The 22,500-nt window shown below is 49.1% G+C and overlaps 1 protein-coding gene across 1 annotated transcript in view; it reads left to right on the top strand.

The window, feature by feature from the left end:
* Window positions 1–3,148: 3,148 nt before the first annotated feature.
* Window positions 3,149–22,500, top strand: part of LOC125034912 — a 43,474-nt gene continuing 24,122 nt past the window's right edge. The window contains exons 1-6 of the mRNA XM_047626959.1: window positions 3,149–3,153; window positions 4,339–4,516; window positions 11,701–11,752; window positions 14,882–14,999; window positions 15,561–15,802; window positions 16,655–16,759. Of these exons, the coding sequence (XP_047482915.1) occupies window positions 3,149–3,153; window positions 4,339–4,516; window positions 11,701–11,752; window positions 14,882–14,999; window positions 15,561–15,802; window positions 16,655–16,759 (700 nt within the window). The remainder of the gene's footprint in view (window positions 3,154–4,338; window positions 4,517–11,700; window positions 11,753–14,881; window positions 15,000–15,560; window positions 15,803–16,654; window positions 16,760–22,500) is intronic.

Below are 22,500 nucleotides of genomic sequence, written 5' to 3' on the forward strand. Positions count from 1 at the left end.
TACCAAACCGCACACACCACTCACCCACACCCCTACAAACCCCAAACCCCCCACGCCCCCTACCCCCCCTCAGAGTCCACTCCTACCCCAAAACTACCCACCTCTACACCCCCACCCCACGATAACCCCCCCCAAATTGGGTATCTCCACTTCCCCTTTCAGGCTGTCCAATTTTACCAAGCTCTCGACTCCCTCTCTCCCTCCTCCCCACCCCCACGTCCCTACATCGCCTTTTAACAACACTCTCCCTCGAGGGTCCCACGCCTATTTAATGTGATTTTTAAATTATTTTGAGTATTACCGATCACCTCTTCCTTTCCCCTCCCAATTTTTACCTCCCATCTCCGCCATCTTCAGCCCTCCCTATTTTAGTTTTTTACATTTTCGTATTTAAATTTAAAAAATGAATTTTTTACTTAAATTTTTATATTATATATTAAGTATTAAATATAACACCTACTCATATTTTTATAAAAATATTATTTAATACCCTCTCCTAACTCCCCCTTCTCTCCGTCTTCTCTCTCTTCTTTTTCTCCACCCACCTCCTTCTCTCCTCCTCACCCTCGTCTCCCCACTTCTCCCACACCTCGTTCACCCCACTCCCACCCCAATCCACTACCTTCTCCCCCTCCCCAAATATATAATTGATGCCATACCAATATCTCCCTCCCCCCCACACCCCACACACCAACTCCTCTCCCTTCTCTCTCCCTCCCTCCCTCCTCATCTTCTTCCCTACCTGCTTCCCCTCTCTCTAACCTCTCTTTTTCCCATATGCGACCCCCCCCTCTTCCTCCTTCTCTCCGCCCCCCCGTCCTTCTCCTCTCCTCCTCTCGCTTCCTCCCCTCTGCCTCTCCTTCTCTTCATCTCTCCCCCCGACTTTTCTTCTCTCTCCTCTCTCCCCCCTTTCTTTCCTCTCCTCTCTCCTCTCCACTCGTCTCTCATACTCTTCTCTATTCTCTTCTCTTTTCTTTCCCCTTCTTCATCCTGCTCTCCTCTCCTTCTTCTCTCCTCTCTCCTCTTCGTCCTTCTCTTCTCCATAATTCGTTTCTCCTCTCTTCTCTTCCCCTTTCTCTCCAATCTCATCTCTCTCTTCTCTCTCTCTCCCCACTCATTCCTCCTCTCCTCTCGTTCTCTCGTCTCTCCTTTCCTTTCTCTCTCCTCTCTCTCCCCTCTTCCTCCCTCTTCTCTTTCTCTCTCCTCCTCCCTCTCTCTCACCGCTCTTTTCCTCTCGTCTTTCCGCCCTTTCTTCCTTCTCCCCTCCCCTCTCTCTCTCTTTCTCTCAACCCTCGATCTCTCGCCTCCTCCCCCTCCCTATATTTCCTCTCCCTCTACAATCTTCTCCCTCACTAATACTTTTCTAATTCTTCCTTTCCTCCCCTTTACCTCTCCTCTCCCCTCGTCCCTCATCCCATTAGCTCTACCCCCCTCTCCCCACCTATTACAGTCTCACTCCCCCCCTCCCTCCCCTTACCTTCTCCCCCTATCTCCCTCTCACCACGCCTATTACCCTCCTTCTCCCTCTCCCTTCCTACTAAAAACCTTTACCTTCTCTCTCACTTCTCCCCATACCTATAGTTCCTTCCTCCTCCTCAGTCCCCATTAGCCTCCCTCTCCGCCCTATAACTCTTAACCTCTCCCGTCCTATCCCTATCACCTCTCCCCACTCTTCGCAATCCCCTACTCTACCTTTGCCATCCTGAACTGCACTGAAAGTATGATTCCACAGTGCGTATTTGCTCCTTCTTCTAATCACCTAAAATCAACATCAACTTCCTAATGTTTTAAAAATCCAAGATATAACCAAAGCATATCTACCAGTAATTAGTAAAGACACGATAATAACGTTCCTCTTAGCCCACTAAAAAAAAGAAATATAACGATTAACATCTACGCACAAAGACATAAAGTTTAATTAGAAGAAAACAAGAAAGAGGAACATTAAAAAGAGTTTACAGGTGTAACAATTAACAATATAAAATAATACAAGAACCCCAGGTTAATGGTAAAGAAAAATTTAGAAAAGATAAAATAAAAAAAATAAACTGTATACAATAAACCCATATAAAAATATTTATATAGTAAAAATCAATATTAAAAAAGTAAAAAAAGAACGTGAAAAAAAAGAATATATAAAAAAAAATAAAAATAAAAAAAACATAGGATGTTCGTGTCGCCAGCGGTCGTAGCGAGTTGTGGCGAAACACACAGGAAAAGGCGATTTTCCATGCGGCAGCGAAGGCCCGGCAGAGTCTCTTACCTTCTCGCTTGCTTTTTTCTTGTTTTTTGTTTGTTTGTTTGTTTTTATTTTTTGCTTTTTCTTCGTGTTGTTGTTGTTTTTTTCTTAGGAGAGGGGAATATTATCATTGCTATTTTGTTGTTGTTATTATCATTGTGTTTTTGTTATTGTGATTGTTATTGTTATTATTGACATAATTATTCTTACCATTGTTATTGTCAATATTATCATCATTATCATTACAATCATTATGTTCATTACTAATACAATCATCATTATTAACACAATATTACTATTACATAAACATAATCCTCATTACTACTGTTGAGCAAATCTTCATTATCAATTATGGAGTATAAATCATTATGTTTTTTACTAATATTATAATAACTATAATTATTATTATCCTTGTTATCATTATTGTTATTGTTATGATTATTATTATCATCATTATCATTATTCATTATTATTATTATTATTATTATTGTTATCCTTATTATCATTATCATAATCATCATTAACATTATCCTTATTATTATCATTATCGTTATTATCTTTACATTATGTACAATTATTGGATCCTAGACTTAATGAGAGCTTTATCAGAAGTTCTATTTCATGTTTTTTGATATGTTGTTTTTGGGGTTGAGCCATTATGTCAAGGTTAATATTTGGAATATAATGCTGTTTTGGTTGTTTTTTGATTAATCTTTCTATATTAATCCAATAGTAATTTAATTTTTTTTATTTTGTTGATTATTTGTTTTGTTTGTGGGATATATTCTTTATTTATATTTGATTATGATTTTGTAGTGGGGATTTTATGAAATCCATTTACGACTATTTCGTGTATTTTTTGGGACCAGATGTTGCAAATGACAGCCCTTGCAGGAGCCCTTTAGGATCATGTGGTAACGTTTCGTCTAACTGAGTCTGCTTTCCTGGACTACCATTCGTCCCTCTATTCTGAACTGGTCAGCTTGACGTAGAAATTCCTTTGTGAAACTCCCTTGTCCACTCGTTTGAAATGAAAAAGAAATACTCCTAATTTATATTCCTATAGATGGATGGAAGACACACACACACACACATACACATACACACACACACACACACACATACACATACACACACACACACACACATCATACAGACACACATACACAAACACATAACACATACACACACACACACACACACACACACCCACACACACCACTACACACCACACAGATATATATATATAAATATATATATAGTATATATATAAAGTAAATTCCCGGCGAGTGTGCGCCCTAAAGATTCCCTGCTCTCGAGTTAAACTCCTCGACCCCCTCGAGCCACCCGACATCTTTGGGGGCGGAAACCTCCCCTCTCTTCCCGCGACCCCCCCATAGGGCCCCCCCCTCCCCGGAGTCCAAACGCAAAGTTTACTTTTTGAATAATGAAGGCCGTAGGATCTCCGAAGGATCTCCAAGAGCTCACGGGAAAGGCGAAAACGAGTTTGTGACAACACTATCACAACCACACACTACACACACACACACCAAACACACACCACACACACACCACACACAGTCTAACACATGCACAACGCACACATCACCCACACACACACACACACAACACACCCACAACGACACACACCCACACACACACACACACACACAAAGACACACTAACGAACACACACAACACAAGGAAAACACACGAGTACATCGTACATAAGCACCAAGTCACACACTCTCAGACACAGCCCACACCAACGACCAACTTATAACACACATACACACACTACACATTAACTTGGTTCACATACACAGATCACAACTCATACCCGCACCTAGTCATCTCTCTCATCTCTCTCGTCACCTTCTCTCAAACTTTCCTCATCTCCCTTCTCGACCTAGCACTCATCTCTCTCCATCCTCTCACTCATCTCGTCTCTTCTCTCATCGTCATCTCTCTCACTCTTTCTCTCTCCTTCTCTCTATCTCTCTCCTCTCTTCTCTATCTGTCTCTCTCCTCTCTCTCTCCTCCCTCCATCTCGATCTCGCGTCTCTCCAATCCTTCCAATTCACACCCCATTCACACAGCCCACACCCACACATCGCCAGGACCACGATACCCACACCCCACGACCCCCCTTCCACCCCACCACACTCACACCACTCACACCTACTTCCATCCATCTGTGTTTGCCGATTCCCATATAAAGACCGCGTGTGTTTGGTGCTACTGAAGGCTTATATTGTAGTGTTTGATGGCCCGATAGTGTGTGATCCTTGCCAGTTTGTGCGATGATTTGGGACGTCATTATTCGTGTTTAATTGTGTGTTCTTGATCGAGATGAGTGGCTTTTCCTTATCCTTATCGGTGTTATCTTTATTACTTGCAAAAGCGTGTGGTTTCACTGGGGATGATGGCTGTTTGGAGTGCTGTTTCGATATGCCTTTTTACGACGAACAAACAAGGTGAAATTGGTGGGTTTTTTTCTGTAATTATGAGAGGTGAGAGGCAGCAGGTTAAGTCCAGGAGGAGTAGGAGGCAGAATGCATCAGGGTTAAGAAATTTCTGCACGAAATTAAAAGCAGTGAAATTTACGGGTTTTTCAAAATATGCCCTCGTAGGGGCTAAATTTTAGAACTGTTGTTGGCTATGAGGGCTTTGAACACACCACACAACACACCACAACAACGCACACACACAAAACACACACACACACACACAACACAACACACACACACCCCTATTATAAATCTGTGTGGAAATGTATGTGTGGGGCGTTTGAAGTGTTGTAAAAATCACACACACACAATTAATTTCTTTTATTTAAGATAAAAAATTTTTAAAACGGTGAAAAATAATTTTGAAAACCAAAGGAGAAAGGCTTTTATCGATCCATTCTTTTTGATAAAGGAGAGAAAAAGAGGGAAAATAAGAGGAGGAGAGAGAGAGAAGGAGAGAGGAGGAGAGAGAAGAGAGAGAGAGAGAGAGAGAGAGAAGAGAGAGAGAGAGAGAGAAAATGAGCAAAGAGAAAACAGACAGAAAGAGAAGAGGAGAAGAGAGAGAGAGAGAGAGAGAGAGAGAGAGAGAGAGAGGAGAGAGAGGAGAGAGAGAAAGAGAGAGAGAGAGATAGAGAGAAAAATAGAAGAGAGAAGAGAGAGAGAGAGAGAGAGAGAGAGAGAAAAGGGAGAGAGAGGGAAGAAGAGAGAGAGAAGAGAGAGAATGAGCGGGGAGAGACAGACAAAGAGAAAAGAGAGAGGAGAGAGAGAGAGAGAGAGGAGAAAGAGAGAGAGGAGGAGGGGAAAAGAGAGAGAGAGAGAGAGAGAGAGAGAAGAGCGAGAGAAAGACAGAAAAAAGAGAGAGAGAGATAGGAGAGAGAGAGAAGAGGGGAAAAACAGACAGAGAGAGAGAGAGAGAGAGAGAGAGGGGAAAGGAGAGAGAGAGAGAATGAGCGAGGAGACAGACAGAGAGAGGAGAGGAGAAGAGAGAGAGAGAGAGAGAGAAAGAGAGAAGGAAAGAGAGGGGAGAGAAAGAGAGAAAGTTTATAAATATAATTTATAATATATATATATATATAATAATATATAAATATATATAGAGAGGAAGAGAGGAGAGCAAAGAGGCGAAACTGATGACTGTCGCCACGCCCAAAGCCTGGGTTTTCTCCTCGCCATTCCGAGGCCACCAAAAGGGGGCCCACGGGGAACCCGTTTCACCTCCCCCCCGTGCAAATGGGTCTGTCGCATTGGCGTCGTGCCTGCCTCGCGGCATTGAGGGAGGAAAGGAGGCATCCCGACGGACAGGCACATTGAAGAACGAGGGTTGAATAAAGGGAAAAAGTGGAAAATTTGATGGTAGGGGGGAAAATCTACTTATTCTTACTAAGCATATAAAACGACGGCAGCATATAATATAAAATCTATCCATATAAAATAAATTAAGAAAAAAAAATTTTGTGTGTGGTGTGTGTGTGTGGTTTTTGTGTTTTGTGTGGTGTGTGTGGTGTGTTTGGGGTGTGTGTGTTACATGCACATGTGTAACACATAAAAAAAAAAACACACCACATAAACACACACATCGCGCGCGCGACACACACACAGACAGACACACACACACCACCCCACACACACACACACCGACCCACACACACACAAAACACACAAACACACACATTTCAAACACAGACATATATAAAATTATATATATATAATATAAAATTCCCATACATAAAAAATATCATACACACACGCATATATATTTTAATATATATAAATAAATATTTATTTTATATATATAATATATGATATATATTATATAAATACATATAATAAAAATATAATTTATATATATATAAATTATATATATATATATAAAAATATATTTAAAATACACAAAACACCACACACCACACACACACAATATTTAATAATATATATATATATATATATATATATAAATAAAATTTCTGTGCTGGTCATCCCTTCCTTCTTCTCTCTCCCTTCCACACCCTTCCCTCCTCTACGCCAACCCCTCCCCCTGACCGCCGTGACGTCATTGTTGATCAAGCTCAGTGGGTGTGATTCACAAACACTCTAATAACCACATCTTAAGAGAACTGACGACGCCCGCGCCCACCTAACCCCCCTTTCCCCCCCCCCCCCCCCCTTCCCCCCCTTGCCACCAGAGAGCAAGGAATTCGGGTGCCTATTTCTGTCTGTATTTAATGTTTAGTTGTTGTGTTTCTATTATTTTCTCTGTTTTATGGTCATTATTGTTTTATTGTTCTCTTGCCGTTTTCGAATATTTGTTTTGCTTTATTACAACGTTTTTCTTCTTTGTTTTTCGTTTTGTTTTCTTTTCGCTCTTTCCTCTTTATCAGTATTCCTCTTTCTCCGTCATTTTCTTCTTATGTCTCCCGTTCCTCCTTCACCTCATCTCCTTCTTCCTCTAATTCTTTTCGTTCTTCCCCTTTCCACTTCCTCTTCTTTATCTACCTCTACTGCTCTCCTATCCCCATTATCTCCAAATTTTCCCCTTTTCCCCTCCGTAATCACTTCTTTTTTCCCTTTTCCCCTTCTCCACTTCTCCTTCTTCCTCTTCCCCTTTCTTACTTCTTATGTCATCTCCATCCTCCTCCTCCTTATCCTTCGCCTACCTCTCCATCTCCTCCAACCTCCTTCTATTCCTCCTCCTACTCCTACTTATACTTCTCCCCCTTCAACCTCCTCCTTCTCTTCCTCTTCCTAATCTTACATCCTCCTTCTCCTCTTCCTCCTTCTTCTCCCTCCTTCCCCTCCCCTTTCCCATTAGCTCGCCTCCCCCATCCTTCTTCCTTAAATCTCATGCCTCTCTGACCCCATCAACAAGTCGTCGCCCTACTCTACTCCTCTTTAATCCTCCCCCCCCCTTTTTCTCCTTCCTTCGGCTCATTCTCCTCCTCCTCTCCTCCTATGTCTCTTCCCCTTCTTCCCTTCCTCCTCCTTCTCTTTCTTCCTCTTCCTCCTCCTTCTCCCCCATTTCCTTCACCTCGTTCTTCCCCTTCTCCTCCTCCTCATCCTCCTACTCCTCCTTTATCATTATTTCTCCCTACCCCTTCGGACCCTCTTCCCCCTCCCTTTCCCCCCCCCCCCACCCCCTGAATTCATCCTGAGGCCGACTCGGGATCGGTGCGACGTCCCGCCCGATCGCCTTTTGGGCCGGTTTTGAATTTAAAAAAAAAAAATCCTTTTAACCCCCCCCTGGCCCCCCCCCCGGCCCGCCCCCCCCCCTTCCCCTTCCCCCTTTTCCCCCCCCCCCCGGACTTACCCCCCTCCCCCTTTTCCCTTTTCCCCCCCCCTTTCCCCCCCGCCCCCCCCCCCTCCCCCCCCCAAAACCCCCCCCCTTTTTCCCCCCTCCCCCCCCCCCCCCCCCCCAAACCTCCCCCCCCCCCCCCCCCCCCTCTTTTTCCCCTCTTCCTTTGTATGAAATACCCTCATGTATACCTTATTCCCTTTCCCCTTTCCCCACGTATTTTTTTTACCTAAACCCTCTTCCCCCTTCTTCTTACCTCACTCCTTCCTCCTCCTTCCCCCAGCCCCCATCTTGCCTTATTCCCCCCTTCTCATCTCTCCCTTCTATCTTTCTTTCTGCCCCTCATCTTCCCCCGTTCTATCTTCCAACCCTCTTCCCCCTTCTCCCTTCCTCCTTCTCTCACCTCCCTACCTCCTTTCTCTCTCTCTCCCCTCCCTTACGACTTTAATCCCTCCACTCTCCCTCGAATCTCCTCTCCCCCCCTTAATTTAAATATTTATTAGACCAACTGATAACACAAAATAAATAAAAACTATATATATAAGTAATCTAACATACAATAAACATACTCCCTCCTCCCCCCCCTCCCCCCTCAAATAAACACATCCCTCCCCTGCCCACCCCATCCCTCCCCCCCCCCCCACCTTCCCCCTATTAATTAGTAACCCTTACCCCCCTCTTTTCCCCCTCCCTCTTCTCCATTTCCCCAAACCACCTCATCTCCCTCTTCCCTATCCCCCCTTCCTTCCTCCTTCTCACCCCTATCTCCCTTCTTCTGTTCACTCTCTATCTCTTTCACCTCCCCTGCTGCCTCCAGTCTACTTCGCCTCTCCCTCTTCCCTCGACTTATACATCTTCTCCCTCCCCCTTTAACAAGTATTATAACAAAAAATTAATAAAAAAATATAATATTAAATATAAAAAAAAAAAAAAAATATAAAAACTAAATACCCAAGGCATACCTTTACAATAAACCCAACACACTCCCACTTACAACATCAAACCTACAAACTCCACCCACACACCAAATCACTCCAAATACGCCCACCAACCACCGACACACGACCCCCACAATCACTCCCCCACCCCCTTTATCCACCCAGCACCCAACTACCACCCACCCCCACCCACCATCAAACCCCCCAAGCCCCCCCCCCCCCAACACCACACGTTCCACACACCCCAAAGTCGCCCACTCCACACCTCCCTCAGAACCAGGCAGCCCCAAGCGCCGACGTACCGACCCCATCTCGGTCTCGCCTCTCCGCCCGCGACTTACCCTTTAAACCCCAAATACACCTCCCTCCCCCCTCCCTCTCCCTCCCCCCCTTTCAAAAGATAAAAAACAAAGAACCTAATTAACCCCTTTTTAGCCCTCTCGTCTCCGCCTGTCACTCTCCGTCACCATACTCGTCCTCTGTCGAACCATGCCCTCTCCTTCTTCACCTGCCCTCCTACATCCACCCCCTCTTGTGATACCCACATCCCCCCTTCCTTCTCTTTACTCTCACCTCTTCTCTTCTTCCCCTCTCCCCCCCCCTCTTCGCCCCCTCATCTCACCACTGCCCCAACTCTTCCCCCACTGCTCCTCCCTCCCTCCCCATGTGCCCTCTCACTCCATACTCCAGCATCACTCCCGCACCACGGTCCCACCCCGAGCTAGTCCTCGCCCTCTCCCAACAAAAAAACCCTAGCACGCTCATCCCCTCTAGTCCCATGACTCCGCCCCTTCTCTTCCTGCCGTCCTCTCCTTCATCTGATCTTTCTCTATCTCCCTCTCTCATCATTCTCCGCCCTCGACTTAAACCCTCCCTAGTTGTACCTACCCAACAAAAAAACCTCTCCCACCCACCGCACCTTTAACTACCAACCTCCCTCCGCCCGCCTTTATTTACAAAATAAATAAAAGACTAAAATTGATATAAATATATGGTTAAATATACATATAAACACTAAAAGACCCGTTGAAAATACAAAAACAATATAAAAAATAATTAACCCCTTGCCCTCGATCTCCCCCATCGCCTCTTACGCCCTCGTCCCAATGCTTCCTCTTTAGCCTCTCCCCCCTTAAATCTCCCACTCGATAATCTCTCCCATTCGGACAGTATAACCACCACTTCTATTACCTCACTCGTACCCTCCTACTCCCCTTTACCTACCCTACCTCCTCCCGCCGCCCCCCCTACACATTAACAGCCTCCCTCCAATCCCGCCGCCGTCCCGCCCCCCGCCCCCCTTTAAAACCCTTGCCCCTCTCTCTGGGTCTCCCTGTCCCAGCTCCATCCCCAGGTCCCTCCTCTCTCTCCCCTCTCCTCCCACCCCTCTCCGCATCACCAGGGATTGCCCCTCCTTATATAACGTACATGATAAACTAATAAAACAACAATAAAAACAATAACAAAAACCCCTTGGCCCTCTCCGCTCCAATCTCTGCCCCCCTTCTCCTTCACCCCTCCCACACAGCCTAATACTACTTTAAATATACCACTCCCACCCGTACCCTCTCCCTCCGCCAGCACCTCTCGGCCTCCCTATAAACCATTAGATTAACCTATACCCCACCATGAATGTACCATCTCTCTCTCGACCTCCCTACGACCGCCTCTAAATTCCTTACTATCCTTAACCCCCCGCCACCCCTCCGCCGCCCCTTCTCTCCCTTCCTCGTCTCTCCTATCCTCTCCCGTTCACCTTCCCCCGCCCGTCTCCCAGCACGTACTACATTGGACTTTTTGCCACCCACCATCCCTCCCCTCCCTCTTACCCTCTGCCTCCCGTCCTTACCCGCGTATGACTTGCCTCCCTCGGGCCCACCTTTGGCTTTGGGTGCAGTCAGAACTTTTTTTTATTGCTTTTGGGTGATCGAAACTTGCCTTACCTCGCCCGGGCGCTCCCTCGCCCTCCCCCTTTAATCTTATATATTAATTTATATTATATCCTTACTGCCTCATCCCGCCTCACGGCACGATCTTCGTAATTCTCAATGAGGCATCACCCTCCCCCTCCTCCCCCCATCTCGCCCGCCACGTCCGTCCCTCGGACTGTGCCTGCCGTACACCTCCCTCTTTATATTTACCCTGCCCCTCTTTTACCCCCCTGGTCTTCTCCTTCTTCTTACCTCGCCCACATTTTTCCTATATTTTCTTTTTTCTAGTCCCCGTGGCCCTCTTCTCCCCGTTTTCTTTTTTCAGCCCAGCATCCCGACTATTATCATCCATTGCCTCTTCCCCCTTCTCAGCTTCTCTATTCTTTTCTTCTGTCTAGTCCTTCCCCCTTACTCACCCTTCCCTTCCCTCCCGCCTCTGCCTCGTTCTCCCTCGACTTTATCTTCCCTCCCCCTAATATTCCTTAACCCCTCTCTCCCCCCTTCCTCCTTTCTTTATCAGACATCTCTCCAACCCTCCTCGGTTACCGCTCGTCCCCCCCCACCCCTCCCCTCGTCCCCGGCGTAGTCGCCCTCCACCCGCTCTCCACCGCCCTCTACCCCCCCCAACCTCCTAACCCCTCCTCCTTAACGCTCTCAAATCCCCGCCAGACCGCCTCGTTGTCTCCACGTCCCGTACTTCGTTCCTCCCGACCCCTAACTCCTTCCCTCTCTCACATCCCTCCTGGTCCTCGCAACAGTTAATCCCACCTCGCCCCCCGGGTCTCCACTTTAGGTAGATCGCAACACCCCGACCCCTCAGATATACCTCTCGTCTCTCCTCGTCCGTAAGTCCCCCCTCCAATTTCTACCCTCTCGCCCTCTACGTCGCGACTCAGGGCTCTCCGTCTCTCCGGTCACCCCGTCTACCACCGCCCCCAACCCTCCGGTTCCCCGTCCCCACCCTCCTCTCCTTCAAACCTTCCTCGCACCTCTAGATGGCCCTCCCCCCTCCCCCCTTCTACTTTCCTCCCTTCTCTCCTCAGCTCCATCTTTTCGTTCATCCCTCTCACCTCGACTTATCACATCTAAATCGCCTTCTTCTCCCTCCCTCCCTGATAAAATCCTTACCACCTTCCCTCGGGGGGGGGGGGGGGGGGCTTTTCTTTCTCCTTCTGCGTCTCGCCTTTCTTCGCATCAACTTATTTACCCACCACTTACCGACCACTCTTTTTTCCTACTACCTACCCAACCGCTCTGACCCTCTCTTACGACCATAACCCCTCATTTTACGCTACTCGACCCTCTTCCTAGATTGATTGTTACCAGCCTCTTCCTGCCTACCCCACCTCTTTTAACCCTCTTAGATTCTCCCGCTCTTGTAACGAACCCTCTAAATAACCATAAAAATATCCTCTACCTACCGGCTACCCTCATCGCAGCACCATCGATCGTGTTCCCTTTCCCCCTCTCCCTTCCTTACCTCTATCTCTTCTTTGCTCTTTCCTTTTCGCCGTTCTCATTACCCCTCGTTTCCTCGTTACCCCTCTTCTGTTCGTTCCTCCGGAAAACGCAGAATTACCCTCTTTCCTCCTAACCTCCTCCCTTACACCCCTTCCTTCCCGCCAAACCCTCTTTGGTTTCTCTCCTTCACCCTTTCTCGTTCTACCTTCTCTCTCCATTTCACTTGACCATCTGTCCTTTCCCTATGCCTTCTCGTCCTCATTCTTCTCCTTCCTCCTCTTTTGGTTCCCTCCTCCTTTCTCTTCTTCCTCCTTCATACTTCTCTTCTTCCTCGCTTCACTTCTCTCGTTCTTCTCTCCCTTTCCTCCCTACCCGGTATTTCCGACTCTATCCTCTTCTCGTTCGCTTCTCTCCCTCCCTTCCCATCCCCTACCCCCATCCCCCGCCCTCCTACCCTCCTCTCGACTTAATCCTCTATCGTCATCCTCCTCTCTATCCCTCTATCTCTTCATCACCGCTGGGCAATCCCCGTTTTCTGTCCTTTGCCACCTACTCCTTTGTCCTTACCCTCATTTATTCCTCTTTCTCCGTTCTTCCGTTCTTTCCGTTCCCCTTCCCACTGCCCCCCTCCTTATGTCACTCCGTCCACAGTCCGTACAGTCGTACCATCAGGACACCCTCGACGTTCAAATCTCGCTATCTCTCCCCCTCCGATATCCCTCTCCTCTTAACCTCCCCTCCACCCCCCCTCCGTACCCCTCGCTCCGGCCCGCTAACTATCTCGCCTTTATCAACCACTCTCCCACTCTATCCTTTTAAACCTAAGATTGACACTCTTTAAAAAAAGTCCTTAAAAACCGGCGGACCACTCTCCTCATTGACCTAACATCCTCCTTCTGCGTATTCCGGTCCTCCTGACCTGTCATCCTCCCTTCCGTTTTTGTATACCCGTCGGTTGCCTTAACCTTTTTCCTCCTACTCCACTTCTTCTCTTCCCTCCTCCGATCTCACTCCGTCACTGATCTCGTCATCGTCTTCCTCCTTCCTCTCTCTCCTATCTTCCTTCCACCCTACCCTTCCTTCTTCTCCTTTCTTCTCCTCTTCCTCCGCGGCTACTTTGCCTGCCTTCTTCTTGTCTAGACGTTAATAAACCCCTCATTTCCTCCCTCCATCCTTCCATCCCCCCTCTTCCTCCTTCTCTCATCTTGTCTCCCGTTCCCGGCTCCCCTCCCCCTCAGTTCTCTTTCTCCCTCCGGTATTATACCCTCTTCCTTCTTCTTCCTCCTTCTCCCTTTCTTTCTTCGTCGGTTCTTTTTCCTCTCCCTTCTCTTCTCTCTCTTTCTCCACCCTTCTTCCCCCCTCTGGCAGGCGCGAGGTCACTAGACTGATTCGGATTTTCAAGGTCTCCCCTCGTCTTCGCTCTTCCGCAATATCCCCGGTGTGCCTACTTCAAATCTGTGCTCATTCTCCCTCCTCTCTCCTTCTTTATTCCCTTCCTGTCCTCCTCTCTTTCTTCTTCTCTTCTCTTCCTTACCCTCTTGTTAGCTTTTTTTCCTCTTTTTGATTATAAATAAACCCTCTTTTATTCCTTCTTCTTCCACCCTTTCCTCCTCCTCTTTCCCCCTCTCAGATATCCTCTCTCTCCCCTCGAAAGAACGTCGACTTAACCTCTCCTCCTCAATCCATTCTCCCTGGTCCCCCCCCGCACTTATCTCTCCCGCCCTTGCTATCTTCTCCCATCCCTGTCTCCCCCTCCCATCAAACATTATCTCCCTCATCTCCAACCCGTTATCTCTATCACCCTCCCCCCCCGATCCCCTATGGGTAATCTCAGTCAATCTCCCTCCCAACCCCCATGCTCCCGTTCGCCCTCCACGGATCCTCCCATTATCCAGATCTATCTCCCACTCCCTCCCCCCCCCCTCCTATCAATAATGTCCTTCTCCCTATCTACCCTCACTCCCGATCCCCTCCTCCTCCCTCAAATCTCCCTCGCGAACTTATTTATCTCACTCAAATCTAATCTCCGCTCCTGTTATCTCCCCTCCCCGCCTCACATCTCCCCCTCAAATATCCTTGATCCCCCAAATAATCTTATCTCGCAATCTCCCTCCCATCCGTCTCCCCTTCTCCCTACGCCACCGGAGTCTTCCCCTCCCCGATCCCGCCCTTCTCCCTCCCCCCCTCTAGCCTTTAAACCATTAACCCCTCTCACGGATAAACCGACTCTATCCCCCTCCCCTCATCATCGCCTTCAGACGCAACCTCCCACCGCACTCGGCCCCCCCCCCCTCCCTCTAATCTACAATCTATAATCTCGAGAACTCGGTCCCCCCTCCCACTAATCCCCCCTACCCCCTCTAAAATCCGAAAGTCCAACCGTAAACCACGTCGAAATAACCCCTCTGCGTCGACCGGGGACCCGCCGATACCGCCCTCCACGGGCTCAATATATACGCCTCTACCTCGAAAACCTGTGACTCCTTAAACCTCCTAAATACACCATGAACCAGGGGAAACAGAACCCACGTCGCCACCGGGCAAAGCCTTAACTATCCCTTCAGAAACAAAACGCATGGACGCTCTCGGTAAACCATACCATACCCACTCACAACCGCCCGTCGTCCCAGTGTGAATTATTAAGGAGACGGCCACCAATCCGCTCGGCTTCTCCACTCCCCCTCTATCGAACCGTTATCTCCCCTTCACGCCCCCCCTCAAATCTTGATTAACGAGTTAAAATCCTAAACCGGCTCTCCTCCTTACAAAGACACCGACTACACCTCGCGTCCGCGACGTCTTCAAGTCCTCTCCCTCCCGCTCTCCGAATTAGACCAAATAACCCTGCACACTCTCTCGACTACCTAAAGATAACCAACCCGTTAACATGATGAATACCCCGGTAGCTTATAGAGTAATAGTCGACCCCATCTGCTCCTTGTGACGGCCTCACTGAAAAGAGTACCCCTCGAGGTCCTCCCTAACCCGCGGGCTCACTAATCCACCCGGGCCTCCCTCGCCCCCCAGGGTCTATCCATTACGGCCCTCTCTGTGGTTGCGGAATGACCCACGCTGCGGACGGTGGGTCCAGTGCCGCTGCATCCCTCTCGCGGCCTGTCACCCTCTGCGGGGTGTCGTGCTCCTCTCTCTTGTGCTATCCCCTTAACCTTAAAATACCCTCTGCCACCTCAGGGACGCCGAATCGCACTTCCGCCACCCTACAAGATCGGTATCTCCCATAAGATCCCTCATCTCCCTCACCTCCGACTGGGCTAGTCATGTTCGCGTCCCATTCTCAATCTCGTCCCTCGGGCGGCCGGCTCCCCCCATCTCTGTCGTGCTCGGGCTCTCCCTCCCCCACACGGATCTCCCCTCGTATATCTCGCGCTCTAGTGCCAGCTCCCGCGCCCCTCTAATCCTAAAATATCCTAACAGTACGGCGTGTACACACCTTCAGGGACTCCGATAAAGTATGATACGACGTATCTATTATCTCCCCCCTCCCCTCCCCCCCTCTATCCTTAATAACAACCCCTCGTCCAGCAGCCCTGCGTTGTCCTCCTACCTGGCCTCTATCCCCTCTATACCCCTATTCCGTCAAGTCAAACCTCACCCCTCCCGTGCATCCTCAAACGACCCTAGCCCCTCTTCCTGGCTTCCTAGTCCTTAGAGATTCCTTGAAAAAACCCCTGCTAATCCTGTGACCGCTCTGATCCCCCACTTCCGGGGCTCCCTCTCCCCCCCATCTGCTATCTTCCTCCGGCCTCCCCCCTCATCTCTCTGTCCTTAGGAACCCTCTCTCCCCCGGTCCCGATCGCCCCCATCTGTTTTTCGTTCTTTTCCTCCGTCTAGAGATCTCTTAACTCCTTCCTCTCCATTCTACCTATCGCCCCTTCCCCAACTACCCCTTCCCCAAACTCCCTCTTTCTCCACTTACCTCGGGTTTTTTCCCCTCTATCTCCTTTCTTCCCCCTATCGGGGGACATTATCTCCCCTCCCCTATCGTCCTTCCGGCGCATGTTCCCGTCCCTTACGGTCTGTGTATAGGACCTTCCGCTACCTCGTTAGTCGGGGCGCGGCGGGGTCCTCGGCCCCTCACCCCTTTCCCATCTTCCAGTTCCTTTTGTCCAATCATCCCCCCCCCCCCTGTCCCTCCTCTCCATTGCAGCCGCTTTCCGCCCCCCCTTTTTTTGTTCGTTTGTGGTTCCCCATCCCCGTTTTTTTTCCTTCCATCTTATCCCCCCCTTTCCCCTTTAAGATCCGTCAGACGGAACAACAAACCCCAGACGTGGCTGGAAAAGAATTAAGACTCTGTAGTACTAGAAGACTCAGCCAAGCATCCTCACCCTCCCACCGGTCTGGAACGACAGTGTCTGCCTCGCTGCTCAATGGTTAGGGTAGGGTGAGGGTGGTGGGGAGGGGAGAATCATTGCCTGGTTGCATTAGTTTGTTATTGTGGGCTTTTTGCTTTGGTATGTATATTCGGTTGGTTGCTTGTAAGTAAAACGAAAAAAAAATGAAAGCTTCCTCTCCTCAATCCGTCTCTTCGCTCGCCCATCCTCCGCTCATCTCCGGATCGCATCTGGTCGCGCATCTCCTGCTCTCGTCTCTCTCCTTTCTCGCGTGTCTCCTGCGTCTCCTCGCTCCTCTCTCCCTCTCTCTTCGAGACTCTCAGTCTCCCCATCTCTCTCTCTTCATCTCTCGTCGCGTCACAATCTCAACTCGTCTCTCCTCTCCTCCCTCCTCTCTCGTCCTCTCATCACATCTCTCAGCATCTCTATCTCGTCTCCATCACTCCTCCCCGCAGCTTCACCCGTCCGTCTGTGCTCTCGTCTGCTCTATCGCGTCCCCCTCTCTCCGTCCACCTCGCTTCTCACTCGAGCTCCTCACCGATCTCCCCTCTCTCTCTCATCTCTCTCATCACGCCCTCCCTCCCGCTCTCATCGCCCCGGCTCTTCTCACTCTTCGTCGTCGGTCATCACATCTCTCTTCCTCTCTCCTCTATCGCTCTCTCATCTCTCTCCTCTCCTCTCATCCTCTTTCTATCTATCTTTCTTATCCCCCTCTTTCGTTCCTTTTCTTCTGTCTTTTCTTCCCTCCCTCTTCTCTTTTCGTTCCCCCTTTCCCCCTCTTATCTTTCTTCTCTTTGCTTTCCCTCCTCCTTCTTCGTTTTACTTTCTCCTTTTCTTCTTTTTTCTCCCCCCTCTTTTCTTTCTTTTCCCCGCATTCTCTCACTCTCTCTCTCATCTCACTCCCTCTCTCCATCGATTCTCTTCCTCTCTTCTCTCTCGCCTCCTCGGTCAGCTCATCTCCTTCTTCCTCTCACTTACTCTCTCTCGCGCTCCTCTCCTCTCGTGTCATCATCCTCTCCCAACGTCTCCGTCATCTCACATCCTCTCTCATCTAAAGTCTCTCTCTCTCTCTCATCGTCACCACTCCTCTCCTCTCTCTACTCTCTCGTCGTCTCGTCATTATGCTCCTCACAATCTCAACTCTCTCCTCTCTAGCTTCTTCTCTCTTCTCGTCAGTACTCCCATCTCCCCTGCTCTCACTCTCACTGTCTCACTCTCCGTCACCTCCGTGCTCTCCCACTCTCCCCTCTTCGCTGCACGTCTCGACACCCTCTTCAATCAGTCACTCTTATCTCCTCCTCGAGTTCCCTCTCTCTCTCTGCTCCCGTCTCCACTCTCTCACTCCTCATCCTTCTCGTCCTCTCCTCTCTCCCGTCCTCTCGCTTCATCTCTCGTCTCCTCTCCCTCATGATCTCTCTCTCTTCTCCATTTGCTCTCCCCTCTCTCTCGTCTTCTATCTTTCCTTTACTCCCCTTTCTTCTGGTGGGGTACGTGCGTGGGGGGTATTCTCCCCTTTTCTTCTTTTCCTTCTCTCTCCCCCCCCCCCTCTCCTCTCTCGCAACTCTCCTCCCACTCACCCTCTCAATCTCGCTTCACTCTACTCTCACTCTCATCGCCTCTCACCTCGTCGTATCTTTCTTTCGTTCTCTCTCGTCTCTCTCTCCGATCCTCTCTCTCTCTCTCTCAGTCCTCTCTCATCATCCCTCTCTCATCGCTCTCGTCTCCTCTGGCATCTCCTCATCTCCCTCTCCTCTCTGCTCGTCCTCTCTCATCGATCTCTCTTTCTTTTTCGTATCTTTCCTTTCATCCCCCCCGCTCCCCCCGCCCCTTCTCCCCCTCTTCTCTTTTCTTCCTTATCTCCTTTCTGTCTTTCTCTCCCCTTTCTTTATCTTTCTCTTTCTCCCTCCTTCTTCCCCCCCCCCCCCCCTCTCTCTGTCTCTCTCTCTCTCGCCCCGCCTTCTTGCTTCCCGCCTTTTCTCCTTTCCTTCTTTCTCTCTTCTCCCCCCCCCCCCTCTCCTCTCATTCTCCCTCTCCCCCCCCCCCACCACCCTCCTTCTCTTCGCCCCCCCTCTTTTCTTTCTCTTCTCCCCCCCACCCTCTTTCATTCTCCCCCCCCCCCCACTCTCCTCATCTCTCTCCTCACTCTCGTCCTCTCTCTCTCCGCCCTCTCTCTTCTCTCTACATCTCACCTCGATCTCCTCCACCCTCGCTCGTCCTCCTCTCTCTCTCCTCTCTCTCTCTCGTCTCTCTCTCTTCTCTTATCTTGTTCTTTCGTTCTCTCTTAGTCTCTCTCTCTCTCCCTCCTCTCGCATCCTCGGCGCTCTCTCTCTCTCTCTCTCCTTCCTTCTCTCCCTCTCTCTCTCTCTCTGCATCTCCCTCGTCACCGCCTTCTCGCGTTCCTGCTCCTCCTCGCTCTCGCATCTCCACGCTCAGTCGTCCCCTCCCTTCTCTCTCTCCCTCTCGTCTCGCTCCGTCCTCTCTTCATCATCTCTCCTCTCACTCTCTCTCTCACTCATCCTCTACTCTCTATCTCTCCATCTTTCAATCTCTCTCTCTCTCTCGTCCTCCTCTCGGTCTCTCTCACTCTCCTCTCCATCTCTCTCCGTCCCTCTCTATATCTCGCCTAGCTGCCTCCTCTCTCTCTCGCCCCGCTCCCTCTCTCCTCTCTCTCTCATCTCTTCTCCTCTTCTCCTCTCTCTCTCTCACACGTTCCCCTATCTCTCTCTCCTCTCACCTCTCTCATCTCTCGCACTCTCTCTCGTCACTCTCTCTCGCTACCTCCTCATCTCTGCTCTCACATATCTCCCAGTCTTTCCAATTTCCATCTCTCCTCTCTCTCTCTCCTCTCTCCTCTCGTCCGTCTCTCCCTCGTCTTACCCACTCCCGACTCTCTACATCCTATCTGCTCTTCACATCCTCAACTCTCCTAGACTCTTCTCGCTCTCGTCTCTCTCTCGCTCTCTCACACCTCTCCCTCTCTCTCTCGCTTCTCTTCTCTCTCCATCTCTCCTCCTCAATCTCTCCTCTTTCAATATCTCTCTCACTCATCGTGTCTCTCTCCACTCACGTCATCTCTCATCACCTCTCAATCCACCTCTGTCAGTTCTCATCTCCTCACTCTCTCTCCTCTCTCTCTCTTTCCCATCTCTCTCTCTTCTCTCTCTCACGGTCCTCTGGACGACTCCCTCTCTCTCTCTCTCTCTCTCTCCATCTTTCTATCTTCTTGTCAACTCTTCCCCCCCCCCCCCCCCCCTCTCTCATCTCATCTCACTCCCCTCCTCTCTCTCATCAATCTCTCTCACACTCTCGCATCTCCTCTCTCTCTCTCTCATCTCTTGTCTTCGTTCCTCATCTCCCTGTCATCTCTCTCATCCTCTCAATCTCTCCTCAGTCATCATCGCCTCCTCAACGTCTCGCCTCTCATCATCGCTCTCATACACATCGCTCTCTCCTCTCTCACTCTTCCTTCTCTCATCCGTCGCTCTCTCTCTCTCTCAGTCTCCGTCCTCTCGGCTCTCTCGTCCTCTCTTTTTCTAGCTATCTCTTCTTTCTGCCTAATCTTTCTTTGTCATTCCCTTTCCCCGCCGTCCTACCCGCCTCTCCTCTACCCATCCTCATCTCCCTCTTCCTCTCGCCTCTGACATCTCTCACTCTCTCTCATCTCCTCTCTCTCCTCTCTCGAATCTCATCTCTCTCTCACTCTCGTCTCTTCTTTTCTTTCGTTCTCCTCTCTTATCCGTCCTCGCCTCTCTCTCACCTCGCTCTCCCCAGTCTCTCGATCTCTCTCAATCCTCGGACATAATCTCTCATCCTCTCTCTCACACTCATCCATCATCTGGGCTCCGTCTCTCTCTCACCTCTGCTCTCTCTCTCTTCAACCCTCTCTCGTCAGATCTCTCCTCTCTCTCTCTCTCTCTCTAAATCTCACAGCTCTCTCTCTCTCTCTCTCCCTCTCTCCCTCTCACTCTCTCCTCGCTCCCTCTCCTCCGCAATCTCCCTCTCTCTGCTCTCTCTCTCTCAGCTCCCTCGTCACTCTCATCTCATTCGATCTCTCTCTTATTTTTCCATCTCTCTCCTCTCCATCTCTAGGTCTCTCTTCCCCTCCCTCCCCTCTCCCTCTCTCCCATCTCATTCTCTCTCCCACTCACGGTCTCCACCGTTCCATCCTCTACTCCCTGTTCCCCATCTCTCGCTCTCTCAGTCCTCTCTCCTCTCCCGTCACTCTCTCACCTCTCTCCACCTCATCTCATCTCCTTCCTCTGCAATCTCTCTCTCTCTACACTCTCTCGCTCTCTCCTCCCTCTCTCTCTCTCTCTCGCCACTCTCTTTCTATTGCTCCTTCTCTCTCCTCCGTCTCATTTCCCTTCTCGTCACATCTCTTCATCTTTCCTTTCTTATTTCTCTTTCCTTTCCTTTCTTATATCTTTCCCTTGTTCTTCTTTCTTTCTTGTTACCCAATCTTCCTTTTATCAGTATCTTCTATCGTTTTTTCTTTCTTTAAGATCTTTCTTTCCTCTTTCTCCTTTTTCTTTCATTTCTTTTATCTTCTCTTTTCACTATCTTTCCTTTTCCCCTTTTCTTCTTCTCCTCCTCGTCTTCAGCGCTCCAATCTCTTTCCTTCACCTCCATCACCACTCTTCCTCCGCGTCCATTTTCCCCTTCTATTCCCTACTCTCTCATTCCTCATCGGTCTGTCCACTCCTCTCTCTCTCTCTCCGCTCGTCTGTTGCTAGTCTTTTCTTCTATCTTCTTCTTTCTAATTTCTAAACTTTCCTTTCTCTCTTTTATTCTTCTTTTCAGAACGTCCTTTCTTCTTTGAATCGTTGTTTCTTGTCCTATTTTGTTAATTCTTTCTAATCTTTTTTCTTTTCTCTTTTCTGTCTTTATCATTTCGTCTTTCTCTTTCTTTTCAACTTGTTCTTCCCTTTCCTTCTTTTCTTTTTCCTCTAATTTTCTGTGATCTTTTCTCACTCTTCGACACTCCGGCCCTCTCGACTCGCTCTCCCCTCTTCATCTTTCCTTTTTCTTCTCCAAATCTTTCTTGTTTTCTATCATGTTAATCTTACTCCCTCGTCGCTCCTCTCATCCGTCTCTCGACACCACTCTAATCCCTTCAATCTTTTTCTTCTTTCTAAAAACTATCTTTCCAGGTTTTTCCTAAATCTTTCTTTCTGTATCCTCTTTTTTCCCACTTCTATCTATCCTTCTTCTTTCCCTCCCCTATCGTTTGTCTTCTTTTTCTTTTCTCTCTCCGTCTCTCTTGTTTTTTCTAACTAAAAACTCCTCTCTCCGTACTCGCGTCTCCTCTCCTCTCTCTCCCTCCTCGTCGCCGCGCCCCCCCCTCTCTCCCCCCCCTCCTTCTCTCTTCTCTCCTCTCGTCACTCATCTTCCTCTTCCTAGCTTTTCTAATAAAAACTTTTTTACTCTATCTTTCTTCCTTCTCGTCCTTCTATCATTTCTTCATTTCTCCTTCTTTTTTTCCCTTCATCGCGTGGCTGTCTCTCCCCACTCTCCCTCACTCTCGCTCTATCGCTCTCGCCTCTATCTCTCACCCCGTCTCGGATCTGGCTCCTTCTCGCTCTTCTCCCTCTCTTTTTCTCCCATCCCATCTCTCTCTCTCTCGTCCTCTTCGTCATCGCTCCCCTCTTTTCTATCTTTCTTTCTCTCGTCGTCTTTCTATATCTCTACTTTCTTTCTATTCCTTTCTCCCCCCCTCTCTCTCTCTCTCTCTCTCCTCGGCACTCCGTCCAGCCTCTCTCCGCGTCTCAGGAATGGAAAGG

The sequence above is a fragment of the Penaeus chinensis genome, chromosome 19 (assembly GCF_019202785.1).
Source record: "Penaeus chinensis breed Huanghai No. 1 chromosome 19, ASM1920278v2, whole genome shotgun sequence".
Lineage (NCBI taxonomy): Eukaryota > Metazoa > Arthropoda > Malacostraca > Decapoda > Penaeidae > Penaeus > Penaeus chinensis.